At 41.3% G+C, this 17,944-nt stretch overlaps 1 protein-coding gene across 1 annotated transcript in view; it reads right to left on the bottom strand.

Annotated features, from left to right (window-relative positions):
- The window catches only part of ITPR2 (inositol 1,4,5-trisphosphate receptor type 2), a gene marked incomplete at both ends in the record, with an annotated part of 125,169 nt that overhangs the window by 83,177 nt on the left and 24,048 nt on the right, over positions 1-17,944 (bottom strand). Inside the window, 5 exons of the mRNA XM_029286076.1 lie at positions 1,061-1,202; positions 1,563-1,723; positions 3,060-3,159; positions 3,648-3,799; positions 4,828-4,872. Coding sequence (XP_029141909.1) covers positions 1,061-1,202; positions 1,563-1,723; positions 3,060-3,159; positions 3,648-3,799; positions 4,828-4,872 — 600 coding nt within the window. The remainder of the gene's footprint in view (positions 1-1,060; positions 1,203-1,562; positions 1,724-3,059; positions 3,160-3,647; positions 3,800-4,827; positions 4,873-17,944) is intronic.

Below are 17,944 nucleotides of genomic sequence, written 5' to 3'. Positions count from 1 at the left end.
GCTTTTCCAGCAAGCGGGCCTGGCCTAGGGAGGATTTTAAATCGGGTTCATTTTTAGAAAATTTTAAATATCACAACTTTAAAATATTTGGGTTTTAATTGGTTTTATTCGGCGGGGATTGTGGGCATGTTTCTGTTTTAAAATGTTGTGAGCCGCCCTGAGTCCCTCGGGAGAAGGGCGGGATACAAATCGAATAAATTTAATTTAAAATTTTAAAAAGTAAATGAAGTAAATTGGAAGTAAATGTTGGAAATTGGAAGTAAATACTGGGTGGGTTTTGTTGGAAATTGGAAGTAAATGATGGTAAAAACATCATACCGTAGTTCAATTTCCTCAAAACACATTTCTCCAGTCTAGAGCCCCTTTGATGTGCTAATACAGACAAGTCAAACACAAGGCCCAGGGGCCGGATGCGGCCCGCGAAGTGGTTTCATGTGACCCATGAAGCTATCCTGGAAACAGTGAGGGAACAGCCCCCGCTGCCTTGGCCCTGGCCCAGACCGGCCGGGAGCCAATGTACAATTTTGTGGTGGCCATCTATGCTGAAATGCATTCAGTCTTAGCTCCACAAGGCCGTCTGGAAACAGCGAGGAACCAGCCCCTGCCACATCGGCCCCGCCCCCTGGGTGCATGCTGGGGAGGTGTCCCCCTTTGTGAGGAATGAAGAAATGGACCATGCCTTGGCGCTTGCCCCGGTCCCCCCCCTTCTGCCAGAGACCCTCAGATCTGTCCCACTCCTGCCCAGGCCCCCACAGGCACCCTTGACGCAAACGATGTAGAGCTGGCCATGCCCACCCAGTAGGCCACACCCACTCCATCCACACCCACCCAGTAGGCCACACACCCCCAGGGCAACCGCAATGCTGATGCGGCCCTCAATGAAATTGAGTTTGACACCCCTGTGCTAATACAACACTCAGAGTTTCTAACTCATGTCACAACAGGTTGCAATTTTTTTTAAAAAAAAATGCCATCCCTTAATATTGTGGGCACCACCAAGGAAAGGATTATACAGCATCTCTCCACTTCATTTTAGAGACTCCATTGGTCAGCCACCTACCTGTTCCAATATATTTTGTTCCCTCATTAATTTCTGCCTCTCTCGATTGGGTTTAATCACCACCACGTCCAAAACCTCTTGGCCGTTGTTCTGCACATCCGCCACAAAGAAAATGAGATCTTCCAAGAGCTTCGTGACAAACCTAAGATACATTTGAAACAAGGATAGGATCTTGAACAACAATAAAGAAAGTTCATTTCCACGTCAGTTCAACCTCCCCTAAATTCTACACCGTCAAATGATGACAGATCTCAACACAGCTGATCATTACAAAACATCTGGACTCAAATCTGAAGTCTTTTTTCATTTCTAACCCCTCTCCAATCCGCATTTAGCTTCCTAACCCAGATTAAAACTAGCCAGGTGTTGCCAGCTAGGGTGGTTATACAGAACTGTTATTCTAAAACACACACACAGACATAATAATGCAATTATTTCCTTATAATCACAGTACATTCCATCAGGAAACACTGAAAGAGAAAAGGCAAGAAAGATCACTCGCCTCCTTTCATTTTGAGTTACCGAGCCGTTCTCCAAATTTTTGACCATCGATGCTAAAACCTTGTTGGCATCATTTGCAAAGTCCAAGTCTCTGACCTCCGACAGAGGAACAGACACGATGGCAAAGGCTTCTTTGTCTTCTTTTGTCTGGCAGGTTCCAATCTATGGATCGGGAGGAAAAAGCAATAAATCAATCCCATAAATCAACCTATCTATCAATTTGTCTTTTACCATCCATCATCTATCTATCTATCTATCTATCTATCTATCTATCTATCTATCTATCTATCTATCTATCTATCTATCTATCTATCATTATCTATAATCTATCATCAATATATCTGTAATCGATTATCTATTTATCATCTATCATCTATCTATCATCTATCAATCAATCATCTATCATCTATATCATCTACTATCAATCATCTATCTATCTATCTATCTATCTATCTATCTATCTATCTATCTATCTATCATCTACCCATCATCAATCTATCTCTCTATCTATCTCTCTATTTCTCTAACCATGCATCCATCATCTATCTTTATCTATCATCTATCATCTATTTATCTTGTATCTGTAATCTATCAATAATCTATCATGTATGGATCTATATCCTCTATCTATCTATCTATCTATCTATCCATCCATCCATCCATCCATCCATCCATCATCTATCTTTATCATCTATCATCTATTTATCATGTATCTGTAATCTATCAATAATCTATCATCTATAGATCTATATCTATCCATCCATCCATCCACCCATCCATCATCTATATCTATCATCTATCATCTATTTATCATGTATCTGTAATCGATCAATAATCTATCATGTATGGATCTATATCCTCTATCTATCTATCTATCTATCCATCCATCTATCCATCATCTATCTTTATCTATCATCTATTTATCATGTATCTGTAATCAATCAATAATCTATCTATATATCTATTTATATCTATCAATAATCTATCATCTATAGATCTATATCTATCAATCATCCATCCATTCATCCCATATCTATCTATCTATCTATCTATCTATCTATCTATCTATCTATCTATCTATCTATCTATCTATCCATCCATCCATCCATCCATCATCTATCTTTATCTATCATCTATTTATCATGTATCTGTAATCGATCAATAATCTATCTATATATCTATTTATATCTATCAATAATCTATCATCTATAGATCTATATCTATCAATCATCCATCCATTCATTCATCCCATATCTATCTATCTATCTATCTATCTATCTATCTATCTATCTATCTATCTATCTATCTATCTATCTACCTACTTACCTACCTACCTACCTATCATCTATCTATCTATCTATCTATCTATCTATCTATCTATCTATCTATCTATCTATCTATCTATCTATCTTTTTACTTCTTACCCATCCATCTCCCTCAGAGGATTGAAAAAGTCCTTTATGGAGACAAAGTCCGATTTAACAAACTTCCTCTTTACCTTTAACATTACAGGCCTTTCTTCATCTTTGTCAATCGGGATACTAGTGCTGGTCACCCAAGTGTTGGTGCAAAGATGCCTCAGCCGTACATATGAATTCCTAAATAAATAAAAACCAGGGAGACCAGGAAATGAACTTTAAACCTTGGAGCAGATCATACATTCTCCACTCTCTCCAAAGGAATCTGGACCTAGCTAAAATAATCTTCTACTTGAGGTCAGCTCCTGGTGACCTCTTAGACATATCCATAGGTTTTTCTTGATCATTACAATGGCTTGGTTGCCTTCTTCTGGAATGGCTTTTTGACTTTCCATCCCAGCCCATCCTTTGAGGACTTCCTGGGGGTCTCCCGTGTGAACACTAACTAGATCCACCCAGGAGAAAAGGTATAGGTATTTTATAGAACAGTTGCACCTCTCCAGCCTACAATATTAATGATGCATCTAGAAATAACCCAAAGCCTTGGGTCCAGCCCAAGTGGACTTCTTGACTTTCAGATAGAATTCTGTTTGGAAGAACTTGAGGCAGACAGGTGGAGAGATGGAAACACACCCACACCACATTTTATTTCCGTCTCCCAACAGTACCTTGGAACCAGGCAGTCCGCCCTTTGCAAAGTGGTCGCATCCAGTTCAAATAGAGAGGCAATGTCATTTCCATGAGGGACAGACACCAGAGTGTACATAATCTTCTCTCCCGCTTGCCGTTTCTTCTTTGAGGTTAGAAGCTCGTTCTCTTTCTGCAGAGATGGAATGGGGAATCACTTCATTTGTCTATGACAGGGGTAGGCAACCTTGGCTCTTTTATGACTCGTGGACTTCAACTCCCAGAATTCCTGAGCCAGCCATGCTGGCTCAGGAATTCTGGGAGTTGAAGTTCACGAGTCATAAAAGAGCCAAGGTTGCCTACCCCTGGTCTAGGAGCTGACTGTTAACTCTCACTACAGTTGGTCCTCAACTTAAAACCACAACTGAGCCCAACATTTCCATTGCTAAGTGAGACGTTGGTTAAGTGAGTTTTGCCCCATTTTACCACTTTTCTCGCCACCGTCGTTAAGCGAATCATTGCAGATGTTAAGTTGGTAGCACGGTTGTGAAGTGAATCTGGCTTCCCCAGTGACTTTGCTTGTCAGGCAGTCACAAAAGGGGATCACCTGACCTCGGGACACTGCAACATTGTAAAGTGACCCTGGGATGATGCCACCATCATAAATACGAATCAGTGGCCAAGAATCTGAATTTTGAACACGTGACCGCAGGGATGCTGCAACGGTCGTAAGTGTGAAAAAGGGTGGTAAGTCCCCTTTTTCAGGGCCGTTGTAACTTTGAATGATCACTAAATGAACTGCTGTTAAGTCGAGAACTAGCTGTCATTCCTGCTGTCTCGCGCGGGCACTTAATTTCTTCTATCGGTACAACCTGAATTGTTAATTAAGGAAGTCCTTTTGGCCACCAAGCTCTTCCTGAAAGATGCTCGAAAGATGCATGCCTGAGAGTGTGTGGCCGAGATGCCGTGTAACGCTTGAGGATGCTGCCCTGATACAAACTCAACCCTAAGCTTTCGTACCTGCTGCTCTCCCAAAATGCTGAAACAGATCCGAGTTGATAGCTTAAATAAGCATCTTGTTTTGTGGCGCAAAAAAAAAAAAAAAGTTGAACAGGAAAGAAGTGCCATTTGTTTTCAATATTCAAATATCAGAGTTTTTTTGTAAGAAGATTGTACAGGGAAATATTTCACCACATTTTATTTAAAGGAGTTGGGACTTACCAGGACCTTTTCCCCATTGCAGCCATCTGGGTAGTGAGGATTAAGCTGCAAAAAGAATACTTTTATTAGCGTTTTTAGAAGTGGTTTTTAACAGCTGGTATTAAAATGAGTTTGTAGATACGAATGCAAAAAGGTAGAGAAATGTGCCCAACTACAAGCAGTTTGTGGGGTCCTTGGTGCTCTCTGGGATGGGTGGTTTTCTTGCAGACGTTTCGTTACCCAACTAGGTAATGGCATCTCTGCTAGAAGGGAGAGGGGGTTGCTCTCTTTTTATATACTGGTGTCTTGCCTTGTCAGTATTGGTTAAGAGTGTTCTCAGTGCTTCCTTATCCAAGCTAAAGCAAAAATGCTAGAAAGTTCTTTGAAGCCTGGCACAAATCAGCCATCAATGGGTACGTAGAGATAAACAATATCTACATACTATTCAAAAGAGACAATCAGAAAGTTAAAATTCCCAAAGGAACTACCAACTCAGACAAGCAAGGTAACAGTAAATAATAAGCCAATCAAAGAACCATCAAGAACAGGGGTAGGCAACCTTGTCTCTTTTATGACTCGTGGACTTCAACTCCCAGAATTCCTGAGCCAGCCACGCTGAGGGGAAAGGGAGAGGTTTCCAAGCTGAGCCATGCTGGCTCAGGAATTCTGGGAGTTGAAGTCCACGAGTCATAAAGCGCCCTAGGCCTAGGCCAGAGGTAGGCAACCTTGGCTCTTTTATGACTCGTGGACTTCAACTCCCAGAATTCCTGAGCCAGCCATGCTGAGGGGAAAGGGAGAGATTTCCAAGCTGAACCATGCTGGCTCAGGAATTCTGGGAGTTGAAGTCCACGAGTCATGAGGGGGCCATAGTTCCCCCATGCTGGCTCAGGAATTCTGGGAGTTGAAGTCCACGAGTCATAAAAGAGCCAAGGTTGCCTACCCCTGATCCAGAAGAAAACCGCATTCCCACCAACACTGACAGGGCAAGCCACTAGCATATAAAATGACAGCAAACCCCACACTCCCTCCTAGCACTGATGACGTTACCTAGTCGGGTCATGAAAGGTCTGTAAGAAAACCACCCAGTTCGGAGAGCACCAAGGACCCCACAATTCAACTATGAGTATAAACATCCTCTTCTATCGGTAGAAATTGTCCCAGTTTTTTTTTTCTACTAAGGTTCCTTCAACCTACAAAAAGGTTACACCTGAAGGTTGGGGACCAACAGGTAATAAGGTACCCTGTGCTTCTAATCCGTGGCATGGTGATAAGCATTCAAAGGAAGCAAAGCCCTCCTTTTGAAGGCGTCAAGGTAGCAGCATCCTCTAGAAGGATTTCAAAAGTGCTTCACTGATCAGAGGTCACGCAATGGACAAAGAAAGCTGAAGATCTTCAAGGAGCCGTGTGGAGCTTCCCCCCAAATGCGGCTACTTTAGTGCTTCAAGGAAGGGTCTTTCACTTCCACTAACATGCTTTGTGAAGCACCTCTACTCTCTGCTTCCATCTATTCATGAGTTCTGGGGTGTCTTCAGCATTTTGATGCAAAGGTGTTTAGGATGATCATCAGTGTGTTCCCGTGCACGCCTCTCCAGCCCGTTCCTACGTTACACTTGAGGTTCTTCCTTATCAAGTTCTTCGACTTCCACGCGTATCACAAGAGCTGTATTCGGGCATTTTTAAGAATTATGATTAGGCCCTTCTCTGTTAATTAATTAAATGTTCACACCACACCACTGCCAGCAATTTCAGGCAGATATATTTATATCCTCTGCTCATTTCGTACAACTTGAGGCACCAAACGTAAGGATCTTGCCCTGTATTTTCCCACAATAATCCTGCGATGTGAGTGGACTGTCATACGGAACTATGGATGGATGGATGGATGGATGGATGGATGGATGGATGGAAGGAGGGAAGGAAGGAATGAAGGAAGGGAGGGAGGGAGGGAGGGAAAGGGAGGGGAGGGGAGGAAGGAAGGAAACGGGAGAGGAAAGAAGGAAGGAAGGAAGGAAGGAAGGAAGGAAGGAAGGAAGGAAGGAAGGAAGGAAGGAAGGAAGGAAGGAAGGAAAGAAGGTAAGGAGGGAGAGAAAGGGAAAGTGAGGGGGAGGAAGGAAGGAAGGAAGGAAGGAAGGAAGGAAGGAAGGAAGGAAGGAAAGGATTTTGTTTTGTGCATATTTTTAATGCCAGATTAAACTGAAAAGCCATTTCCAATAAAAATTAGAATGAAATTAGACTCTGATTATTTCTTTTAATCATACATTTTGTCTCTTCTTCTCTCTTTCATTCTCAGCCACCTATAAAGATAAATAGACATTGTGCCAGATAAAGTATGCAATGAGTATACACTGCCACCTGGTGGCATAATTTTCATTTATTCAAATTAATTTTCTGTGTGTGTGTGTGAGAGAGAGAGAGAAAGAGAGAGAGAGAGAGAGAGAGAGAGAGACTTGCTTCAGAACAAAAAAGAAAAAAACCCCCTCACATATAACCTTGGCTCTTAAGGTCTTCATTTTATCGAATAAAACATGTTTCAAAAAAAAAATAGCCCTAATCAGGCTAGTGATGCTGTGTTTCCAGAAAAGCAAATAAGAATATCCTTCAACTGAGTACAGTCAATAAAATCGCCATTCACTTCGGGCAGATCTTTATCCTAAGGATAAACAAAAATTTGAGATAAAACTTTTTGTCATGGGAATCCTACAGCTGCAAGGCTACCTTGGGCCTGGGTTTTTGGCAAGGGCAGGGGACAATAAAAGCCTGCCTAAATGGGGTTTGTGATTATTTTATTTACCTACTGATTCAATGTACAGTCTGCTTTTCTGCTCAAAAAGGACACACAAGGCAACTAATAAAACTTTGTAAGAAAAAAAAAAGCGAGGTCAAACGTTCCAAGCGTAAAATTAATATTCAAGCTCCCTTTGGAGTTAAAAACTTGTCAAAAGAAATGCCTCTTTTGGGATGTCCTGAGCACAGATAGTCCTTGGCTTACGACCACAATTGAGCTCAAAACCCCAGTCGCTAAGTGAGACATTTGTCAAGTGAGTTATGCCCCACTTTAAGACCTTTCCTGCCATGGTGGCTAAATGAATCACTGCAGTTGTGAAGTTAGTAACCCGGTTGTTAAGTGAATCTGGCTCCCCCATTGACTTGGCTTGTCAGAAGGTCGCTAAAGGGGACACTGCGACCGTCGTAAATATGAGTCAATTGCCAAGCGTCTGAATTTTGATCACGTGACTCGGGGGAAGGATGCTACCATGAGCTGTCGTACTTTCCAACAGTTCTGAAAGCTGGTGAAATGGACGCCCATTCAGAGATCACCTTGCTGCGTTCTTCAAAGATGGGATCTAACCGAGAGGCGGAAAGGGAACCTGGAGCGTTTTCCAGACTCAACATTTTGTGTGGGAAATTGTCTGCTTCAAATTAGTTTTGGCAGCTTCAAAGTTGTATCGTATCTGATGGTTTTATTACCTACGGCCCTCGATGGTTTCCAACATTCCAGCGGAAAAAATGTGTTTTTTCTCCACAGCCGTTGCAACGTTTAGTGCTGCCTTGCTTCAAGGCTCACTTAACAGGCTGGAGTTTTTCCCACATAAAATAACAGAGCACAAATACTTTTGTACACCAAGGACACTGCGATCAATATGCTGTTTGGAATCATACCTATTTGCAGAGAAATATTTTCCAGTTCAATGCTTCCATAATAGAATGGAATGGAATGGAATAGAATAGAATAGAATAGAAATAAGAATAGGAAAGAATAAGAATAAGAATAAGAATAGAATAGAATAGAATAGAATAGAATAGAATAGAATAGAATAGAATAGAATAGAATAGAAATAAGAATAGAATAGAATAGAAATAAGAATAGGAAAAAATAAGAATAAGAATAATAGAATAGAATAGAATAGAATAGAATAGAATAGAATAGAATAGAATAGAATAGAATAGAATAGAATAGAAATAAGAATAGGAAAGAACAAGAATAAGAATAAGAATAAGAATAAGAATAGAATAGAATAGAATAGAATAGAATAGAATAGAAATAAGAATAGGAAAGAATAAGAATAAGAATAATAGAATAGAATAGAATAGAATAGAATAGAATAGAATAGAATAGAAATAAGAATAGGAAAGAATAAGAATAATAGAATAGAATAGAATAGAATAGAATAGAATAGAATAGAATAGAATAGAATAGAATAGAATAGAATAAGAATGGAATGGAATGGAATTAGAACTGGAACTGGAACAGAACAGAACAGAATAGGAATATTGGCCAAGTATGATTAGACACAAAAGGAATTTGTCTCCAGTGGAGAAGCTCTCAGAGTACATGCAAAACAACAAAGTATTAATAATCATAATAACAGAGGATAATAATCATAATAATGACACCAATAAGAGAAGGTGGTGGAACAGATAGGAAGGGTAAAAGCAATGTGGCCATACTACATGGGTAATAGACTGAGACATAAGACAGAACTATGGAAATTAAGTGTTCAGCAGAATGACGGCATGAGGCAAAACACACAATCCACCCAAGAAAGAATCCCTGTGGCCAAATGAACAGCCTGGAAGGACCTCAGCAATGCGTAAGATATCATTTTGCGATGGTCCTTTTTTTCCCCCAAAGTCTGAACCCAAGACTCTCTTTATTATTTTGGAGAAAGCTGTCAGCATTCTTCTCCGTTCCTCACCAACCTTTTCTCAGCCTTCTCTGTTGCTTCCAACCAACCTTTTCTTGCAAAAAAAAAAAAAAAGTCCTGAAGATTAATGGCTTACGTAACCCACTCAGAGATAGGACACAATTTTGACATTTCCTTACTCAGGAAGGCTTAATTAGATGACACGTTCAAAGCTGAAAGCAGACTGTTGTTCTTGGCAGGGAAAATTGTGTAACCCAGCAAACAAAACACTTTGCTACCTCTACAGTCTACATCAAGGGCTTACTGAAAGAGAGAGGAGCTATGATCCCACGCCAAAAAAAAAAAGAAAGAAAAAAAGTGGGGCACGTCCAAGAAGACATTTCCTCAACTTAATCTCCCGACTCTCCAAATTGTCCCTCCGTAAAAATTCCCCAAACACGAACAGGGCGACAAATCACAGGTAGAAAGTCAAGTTTTTCCCTTGGTTTGTTTTGTGTATTCTGCGAGTGCTTTTAATCGGAACAAAAGCAAACAATGGCGGTGTGTGACGCTGTTGATAATCCCTGCCCTAATCTACTCTTTCATGTGCAAATCTGCAGATCCAAAGGAAAACAGTCCCATTTCTCTTCGCAAATGGTTTATTTAAGGCCCAGCTGACTGCATAGAAGCTACCTGCATTTTGCATTCTAGATCAGTGGTTCTCAGCCTGTGGGTCGGGACCCCATTTGGGGTCGATCGACCATTTCATGGGGGTCGCCAAGCAAGGCTGTCCGCCATTTTTTTGTCCGCCATTTTTTTTGTCCGCCATTTTTTCCCCCTTTTCCGGCGGGTGCCTTACCTCCCTTGGGCTGGGCCAGCTGGTGGTCGGCCTGCTCCGTCTCTGCCGCTTGCCAGCTATGCCTCGGCCGGTGCAGGGGGCGGAACCACGCATGCATGGCGCTCCCGGGCAGGGAAAGTCCTCGACTTACGACCGGTTGGGTAGTCCTCGACTTATGACTGGTTTAGTCCTCGACTTACGACCGGTTTAGTCCTCGACTTACGACCGGTTGGGGTCGCGGCATTAAAAAGGTTGAGAACCACTGTTCTAGATTTTGGAATATCCCAATGGGGAGGGCGGCACTTTGGGGGCGGCACTTTGGGGGCGGCTAACGAAGTAGACAACACCCCATCTCCTCTCTGTGCCAAAACAACTAGACACAACGAAAGGTTTTTTTTCCCCCCGTGCCATCACCCTGCGAAACACCTACATTGTGGAAACCTTTTGGGAAAAGTGCACAGTAGAAATGCCACCTTTGGTTAAGTTTCCACCCATTTTTCTTCTAATTTCTTTATCACTGTAGCCTTGTTCACTTAACAATACTATTTTACGTCGCTTTCTGGGCAACCAGTTAACTCTTTGCACCATTACTTTAATTTTATTACATTTTGCAAGCTCACTAAATGAAAGAACACAAAAAAACCCCAACCAACTGGATAGCGACCACATCACACACTGACAAATGTCCTCCTCTCAGCTTCAATACATGACATCAATCACCGAATCCTACTGTGATTTGATTGGCTCATTGCCAAAACAAGATGACACCTGATTGGCTCTCTCAACACTCACGCTCATTGGCTACAATCAGATGAAGGAAAGCTACCTGAGATCAACCTAAGCAAGTTGTGCTTCCTTTTTCTGGTTATTTGGCTATCACTTTTCATAGAATACAGTACAGATAATTGAACAAACTATGTTGCATTACATTCTTGATTAAATTATCTTTCCATTGATACATAATTTTATGGTACTGCTCCAAAAAAAAGTGGTGTTATTAGCCATCAAACCTCAAAAATACACTTTTCCCAAAAGATTTCCACAATTTTGGCCACTGCTGTAATTCCCATAGCGCCATCTTAGGCCTAAAGATATTTACTCATGTAGTAGGCTGCATTGCTATTATCCGTCTCCTCTTCTCCTCTTTCCCTTCTTTCTCACCTTCTCACTTTTCCTACTACCTTCTCCTATTGGTATCTTGTGATTTATCACTTGTTGTTGGTATCTTATGATTTACAATTGTGCCTTACGATTTATGATCTATGACTTACCACTTTGTGGCTTGTATGTACACGGAGAGCTTCTGCACTGGAGGCAAATTCCTTGGGTGTCCAATCACACTTGGCCAAATAAAGAATACAGATAGCCTAGGACTGCTTGCCTACTATAGAAGAATGGACGCTTAAAGTGTCAAATTTAGCAGAAATGGCTAAGATTTCTGCCTATTTGAAGGATCACTCACAAGAAAGATACATTTCGGTTTGGAGAAGTGGATAGATTATATTCAGAATAAATATGGGACTAAAAAGTTCCATTTAGCTTATGAGTAAATTTTAGAGTATTATTAGTATTAATAGTTTATTATAGTGAAATTTTTATTAGTTTTAATTATATGATATTATTATTACTTTTAGTATTAGTATTGTTTAACAATATGGATATTCTATTGTTTAATAATTAGGATACTAANCGTAAAAATTCCCCAAACACGAACAGGGCGACAAATCACAGGTAGAAAGTCAAGTTTTTCCCTTGGTTTGTTTTGTGTATTCTGCGAGTGCTTTTAATCGGAACAAAAGCAAACAATGGCGGTGTGTGACGCTGTTGATAATCCCTGCCCTAATCTACTCTTTCATGTGCAAATCTGCAGATCCAAAGGAAAACAGTCCTGTTTCTCTTCACAAATGGTTTATTTAAGGCCCAGCTGGCTGCATAGAAGCTACCTGCATTTGGCATTCTAGTGGATTTTGGAATATCCCAATGGGGAGGGTAGACAACACCCCATCTCCTCTCTGTGCCAAAACAACTAGACACAACGAAAGGTTTTTTTTCCCCGTGCCATCACTCTGCTAAACACCTACATTGTGGAAACCTTTTGGGAAAAGTGCACAGTAGAAATGCCACCTTTGGTTAAGTGTCCACCCATTTTTCTTCTAATTTCTTTATCACATTTTGCAAGCTCACTAAATGAAAGAACACAAAAAAAACCCCAACCCACTTGATAGCGATCACATAACACACTGACAAATGTCCTCCTCTCAGCTTCAATACAGGACATCAATCACTGGATCCTACTGTGATCTGATTGGCTCATTACCAAAACAAGATGACACCTGATTGGCTCTCTCAACACTCATGCTCATTGGCTACATTCAGATGAAGGAAAGCTACCTGAGATCAACCTAAGCAAGTTGTGCTTCCTTTTTCTGGTTATTTGGCTATCACTTTTCATAGAATACAATACAGATAATTGAACAAACTTTGTTGCATGACATTCTTGATTAAATTATCTTTCCATTGATACATAATTTTATGGTCCTGCTCCAAAAAAAAGTGGTGTTATTAGCCATCAAACCTCAAAAATACACTTTTCCCAAAAGATTTCCACAATTTTGGCCACTGCTGTAATTCCCATAGCGCCATTTTAGGCCTAAAGATATTTACTCATGTAGTAGGCTGCATTGCTATTATCCGTCTCCTCTTCTCCTCTTTCCCTTCTTTCTCACCTTCTCACCTTTCCTACTATCTTCTCCTATTGGTATCTTGTGATTTATCACTTGTTGTTGGTATCTTATGATTTATGATTGTGCCTTACGATTTATGATCTATGACGTACCACTTTGTGGTTTGTATGTACACGGAGAGCTTCTGCACTGGAGGCAAATTCCTTGGGTGTCCAATCACACTTGGCCAAATAAAGAATACAGGTAGCTTTCAACTTACAACAGTTCATTTAGTGACCATTCAAAGTTACAACGGCACTGAAAAAAGTGACTTATGACCATTTTATGTATATGTAGGTGTATATGTTGTATATAGTATGTTTAGGTGTGTGTTATGTATGTGTTCACTTTGAGAGCGGGCAACTAAATTTCATTTTTGATGTGTGGCGTTGTGCCCACCGTAAAAAAATGACAATAAAGGTTATCTTATCTATCCTATCTTATTTTTCACAGTTGATCAGTGGGGATTCGTTTAACAGTCATGTTACTCCCTTAACAACTGCAGTTGTTACTTAACAACTGTGGCAAGGAAGGTCGTAAAATGGGGCAAAACTCACTTTAAAATGTTGTCTCACTTAACCACAGAAGTTTCGGGCTCCATTGTGGTCATAAGCCAAGGACTACCTGTATTCCTATTCCATGCGTCCTTTTCTCCTTGCCTCTCCATCTGGCTTAATTTATGCACGGTGCAAAAAGTCAGGAGTTCAAAAGTACTACAAGTTTATTTCATGCTACCGATATCCAAAAATCTGAAGAATTGACGTTCGAGGTGAATTGGTGCCGGATAAGAGTCAACAAACTTCAAGGGCAGTTTGCAGTCTCTTAAACAACCAAGATGATCAGGGGACTGGAGGCTAAAACATATAAGGAACGGTTGCTGGAATTGGGTAGGTCTAGTTTAATGAAGAGAAGGACGAGGGGGGACATGATAGCAGTCTTCCAATATCTCAGGGGCTGCCCCAAAGAAGAGGGAGTCAAGCTATTCTCCAAAGCGCCTGAAGGCAGGACAAGAAGCAACGGATGGAAACTAACCAAGGAGAGAAGCAACCTAGAACTGAGGAGAAACTTCCTGACAGTGAGAACAATTAAATCAGTGGAACAACCTGCCTCCAGAAGTGGTGAATGCTCCAACACTGGAAGTTTTTAAGAAGAGACTGAACAGCCATTTGTCTGAAATGGTATAGGGATTCCTGCCTGAGCAGGGGGTTGGACTAGATGACCTCCAAGGTCCCTTCCAACTTTATTATTATTATGATGATGATGATTAAGTCAAGACTGCAAATTAATGATCCATTAGACTCCACCCTCGGCCTAAGCCTGGTTATCTTCTACGGTTGTACTTTAATTGCATTTTAAATTTAAGCTCTTTCTGTTTTGTTTTAAGGTTTCATAGTTTATTTTAATCAATGTTTGCAAGCCTAGAATCACCTTTGGTGAGATGGGTGGCATACAAGCGGAATAAGAGTGTTGGAAGGGACATTGGAGGTCTTCTAGTCCAACTCCCTGCATACAGATGTAATCAATCAATCAATAAACAAAGTTATTATTGTAGGTAGGCATGTAATTAGTCGAGTCTGAACTTCTCCTAAGATCCTAACTGATAACGGTGGAGGAAAAACGAGAAGGCACATTTTACGTTTACATTTTCCAGTTTCCTTTTAACTAAATTGGGCCACAGGTTAAAAAATAAGCAAGAAGCTGTGCTGGGCACAAGAATTAACACATCCTTGTACTTCTTTTATTCAGAAAGGTGTCAGCATAATGCAAAGAGCTCTGCATTGATTCAACTAACAATGTTCAATTTCATCAACATCGTCCCCTATGAAAATCCAATTCGTTTAGGTCAGGGGTGTCAAACTCAATTTCACTGAGGGCCGCATCAGCATTGCGGTTGCCCTGGGGGGGAGGGGGTGTGGCCAGGGTGGGTGCGGCCTACTGGGTGGGCGTGGATGGAGTGGGTGTGGCCTATTGAGTGGGCATGGCCAGCTCTACATCGTTCGCGTCAAGGGTGCCTGTGGGGGCCTGGGCAGGAGTGGGACAGATCTGAGGGTCTCTGGCAGAAGGGGGTGGGACCGGGGCAAGCGCCAAGGCATGGTCCATTTCTTCATTCCTCACAAAGGGTGACACTCCCCATCATGCACCCAGGGGGCGGGGCCGACACGGCAGGGGCTGGTTCCTCGCTGTTTCCAGACGGCCTTGTGGAGCTAAGACTGAATGCGTTTCAGCATTGATGGCCACCACAAAATTGTACATTGGCTCCCGGCCAGCCTGGGCCAGGGCCAAGGCAGTGGGGGCCGTTCCCTCACTGTTTCCAGGATGGCTTCGCGGGCCACATGAAACCACTTCGCGGGCGGCATCCGGCCCCCGGGCCTTGTGTTTGACATGTCTGGTTTAGGTGTATCGCAATTTCATTCTTTCCAGCAATAAGAAAATGCTGGACATCGCTATGAAAAAGATGAGCAAAGGGGAAAATTTAGCGGCGGTAGCGTTCTTCCCACAAATTTCCTCAACCTCACCAACAAACATTTGGTCTGACCAGATAAGCTCTTTAAGGTTGATAAGACCAACATGTTGAGATGCAAAGGAAGGACATTCATGCTGAAAATTAGGAGGGATTTCCTGGCAATAAGCATTGAAACCATCTGTTTACAATTGCAATGGAGTCCTTCTAATTGAAGGCTCCCAAACAGGGTTAGATGATGATGATGATGATGATGATGATGATGATGATGATGATGATGATGATGATGATGATGATGATGATGATGATGATGATGATAATAATAATAATAATAATAATAATAATAATAATAATAATAATAATAATAATAATAATAATAATAATAATAAAGTTGGAAGGGACTTCAGAGGTCATCTAGTCCAACCCCCTGCTCAGGCAGGAACGCCTATACCATTTCAGACAAATGGCTGTCCAGACTCTTCTTAAAAACTCCCAGTGTTGGAGCATTCACTGCTTCTGGAGGCAGGTTGTTCCACTGGTTAATTGTTCTAACTGTCAGGAAGTTTCTCCTTAGTTCTAGGTTGCTTCTCTCCTTGCTTAGTTTCCATCCGTTGCTTCTTGTCCTGCCTTCAGGGGCTTTGGAGGATAGCTTGACTCCCTCTTCTTTGGGGCAGCCCCTGAGATACTGGAAGGCTGCTATCATGTCCCCCTTCGTCCTTCTCTTCATTAAGCTAGACATACCAAATTCCAGCAGCCATTCTTTATATGCTTTAGCCTCCAGTCCCCTGATCATCTTCGTTGCTCTTCTCTGTAGCTCTTTCTAGAGTCTCAACATCTTTTTTACATCGCGGTGACCAAAACTGGATGCAGTATTCCAAGGGTGACCTTACCAAGGCCTTGTAAAGTGGTATTAACACTTCACGTGATCTTGATTCTATCCCTCTGTTAATGCAGCCTAGATGATCAGGTAGTTTATTAGATTCCTGAATTAAACAAGCTGAGCAAGATGGTCTATTAAGAACCTATTCTGTAGGGGAAGAAATGGCAGAGTCGGGCGGAGTTTAAAGAGGGATCAGCCTAGAAACCCTACATAGCCACAAGCAAATTAAATCCAACTCTCCTTGAATGCCGTTGACCCTTATCTAACTCCAAGCAAGTGCTAACCATTACTTGAGAAGATTCCTGGGCACAGGCTTCTAGCAATAACTCAGTTTAATTGAACTTTCATGTGTGAACTTGGTCTTTTGCACCTGACACCTTCCTACCCATACATTCTGGGATATTCCTTACTTCTGTGGATAAACTGACAGATGAGAAGACACGGAAAGTGGATCCAAAGATTACATTCATGATTCACTCATCTATACTGGATCACTGGGTGAATATGATGGTTGATGTAAGCATTTTTATCCCATTCTTCTTTCAAACAATTCAGGATTACTTTCAAGGTTCAATTTTATCCTCCTAGCAATGCTGTAAAGGAAATTAGATGGAGACACCATGTCTGACCCAAGATTAACCCAACACTTTTCAGGGTTAATTGGGAATTTGAATGGGTGTCCCAGATCAAAGATCTTAGAGGTTGAGAAGAATTTGAGATCATATGCCACGAAGAGGCACAAAGAAAGAAACTAAATGTTCCCATTATGAATAGGGTCATTACAGTATGGCTGGCACATTCAATTTTTGTAGGAAAAAGATCAATCTATATGTAACGTTGGCAAGAATATTTACTTATTTTTTTTAATCCACGTTACCGTTTTTATTAGTTTATAATATAAGAAAACAAAAATGCAAAAGCAAATAGTAGGAAAGAAAAGGGAGGGAAAGGGGAAAAGAGAAGTGTAGAAAAGAAGGAAGAAAAAAAACGAAAAGGCATTGACTTCCGATTCTCTGGTGCAGTAGAATAAAACAATTAACATCCGCCTTCAACTTTTTACTTTTACATAATAGTAGAAACCAGCCATTTCTAGATCAACTAATCTATCGAACGGGTAAAACCCAAAATCAAAGTTTCATATTTTTCTCCACCTCCAGCGCAAAGTCCAGAAGCGGTTTCCAAGTAGAAACAAAAGTACTTATACTTTTTTTTCCCTTTAATCAAAAAACAGTCGATTTAGCCACTAACTCCATCAACCTTAGCAGCCATTCATCCATCGTGGGAATCCAAGCGTCCTTCCATTTTTGCGGATAAAGTATTTATTATTTATTTATTATTTAAATTTATATACCGCCCTATCTCCCTTACAGGACTCAGGGCGGTGAACAGGCAATAATAAAAATCACAGTAAATATTACATAAAAGCCTGCTCTAAAATATAAAACCCCTAACAAAACCCAGTCAAAACTACGCCAGGCCGGCCGCATGGAACAGATGAGTTTTCAGGGCTCGGCGGAAGAGGCGCAGGTCCGCAATTGTACGTAGGTCGGGGGGCAGGTCATTCCAGAGGGCAGGAGCTGCCACAGAGAAGGCTCTCCCCCTGGGGGTCGC

This window comes from Protobothrops mucrosquamatus, unplaced genomic scaffold (genome assembly GCF_001527695.2).
Source record: "Protobothrops mucrosquamatus isolate PMUCROS unplaced genomic scaffold, P.Mucros_1.0 scaffold2818, whole genome shotgun sequence".
Taxonomy (NCBI): Eukaryota; Metazoa; Chordata; class Lepidosauria; order Squamata; family Viperidae; genus Protobothrops; species Protobothrops mucrosquamatus.
This window is presented reverse-complemented; position numbering and strand designations above follow the sequence as displayed.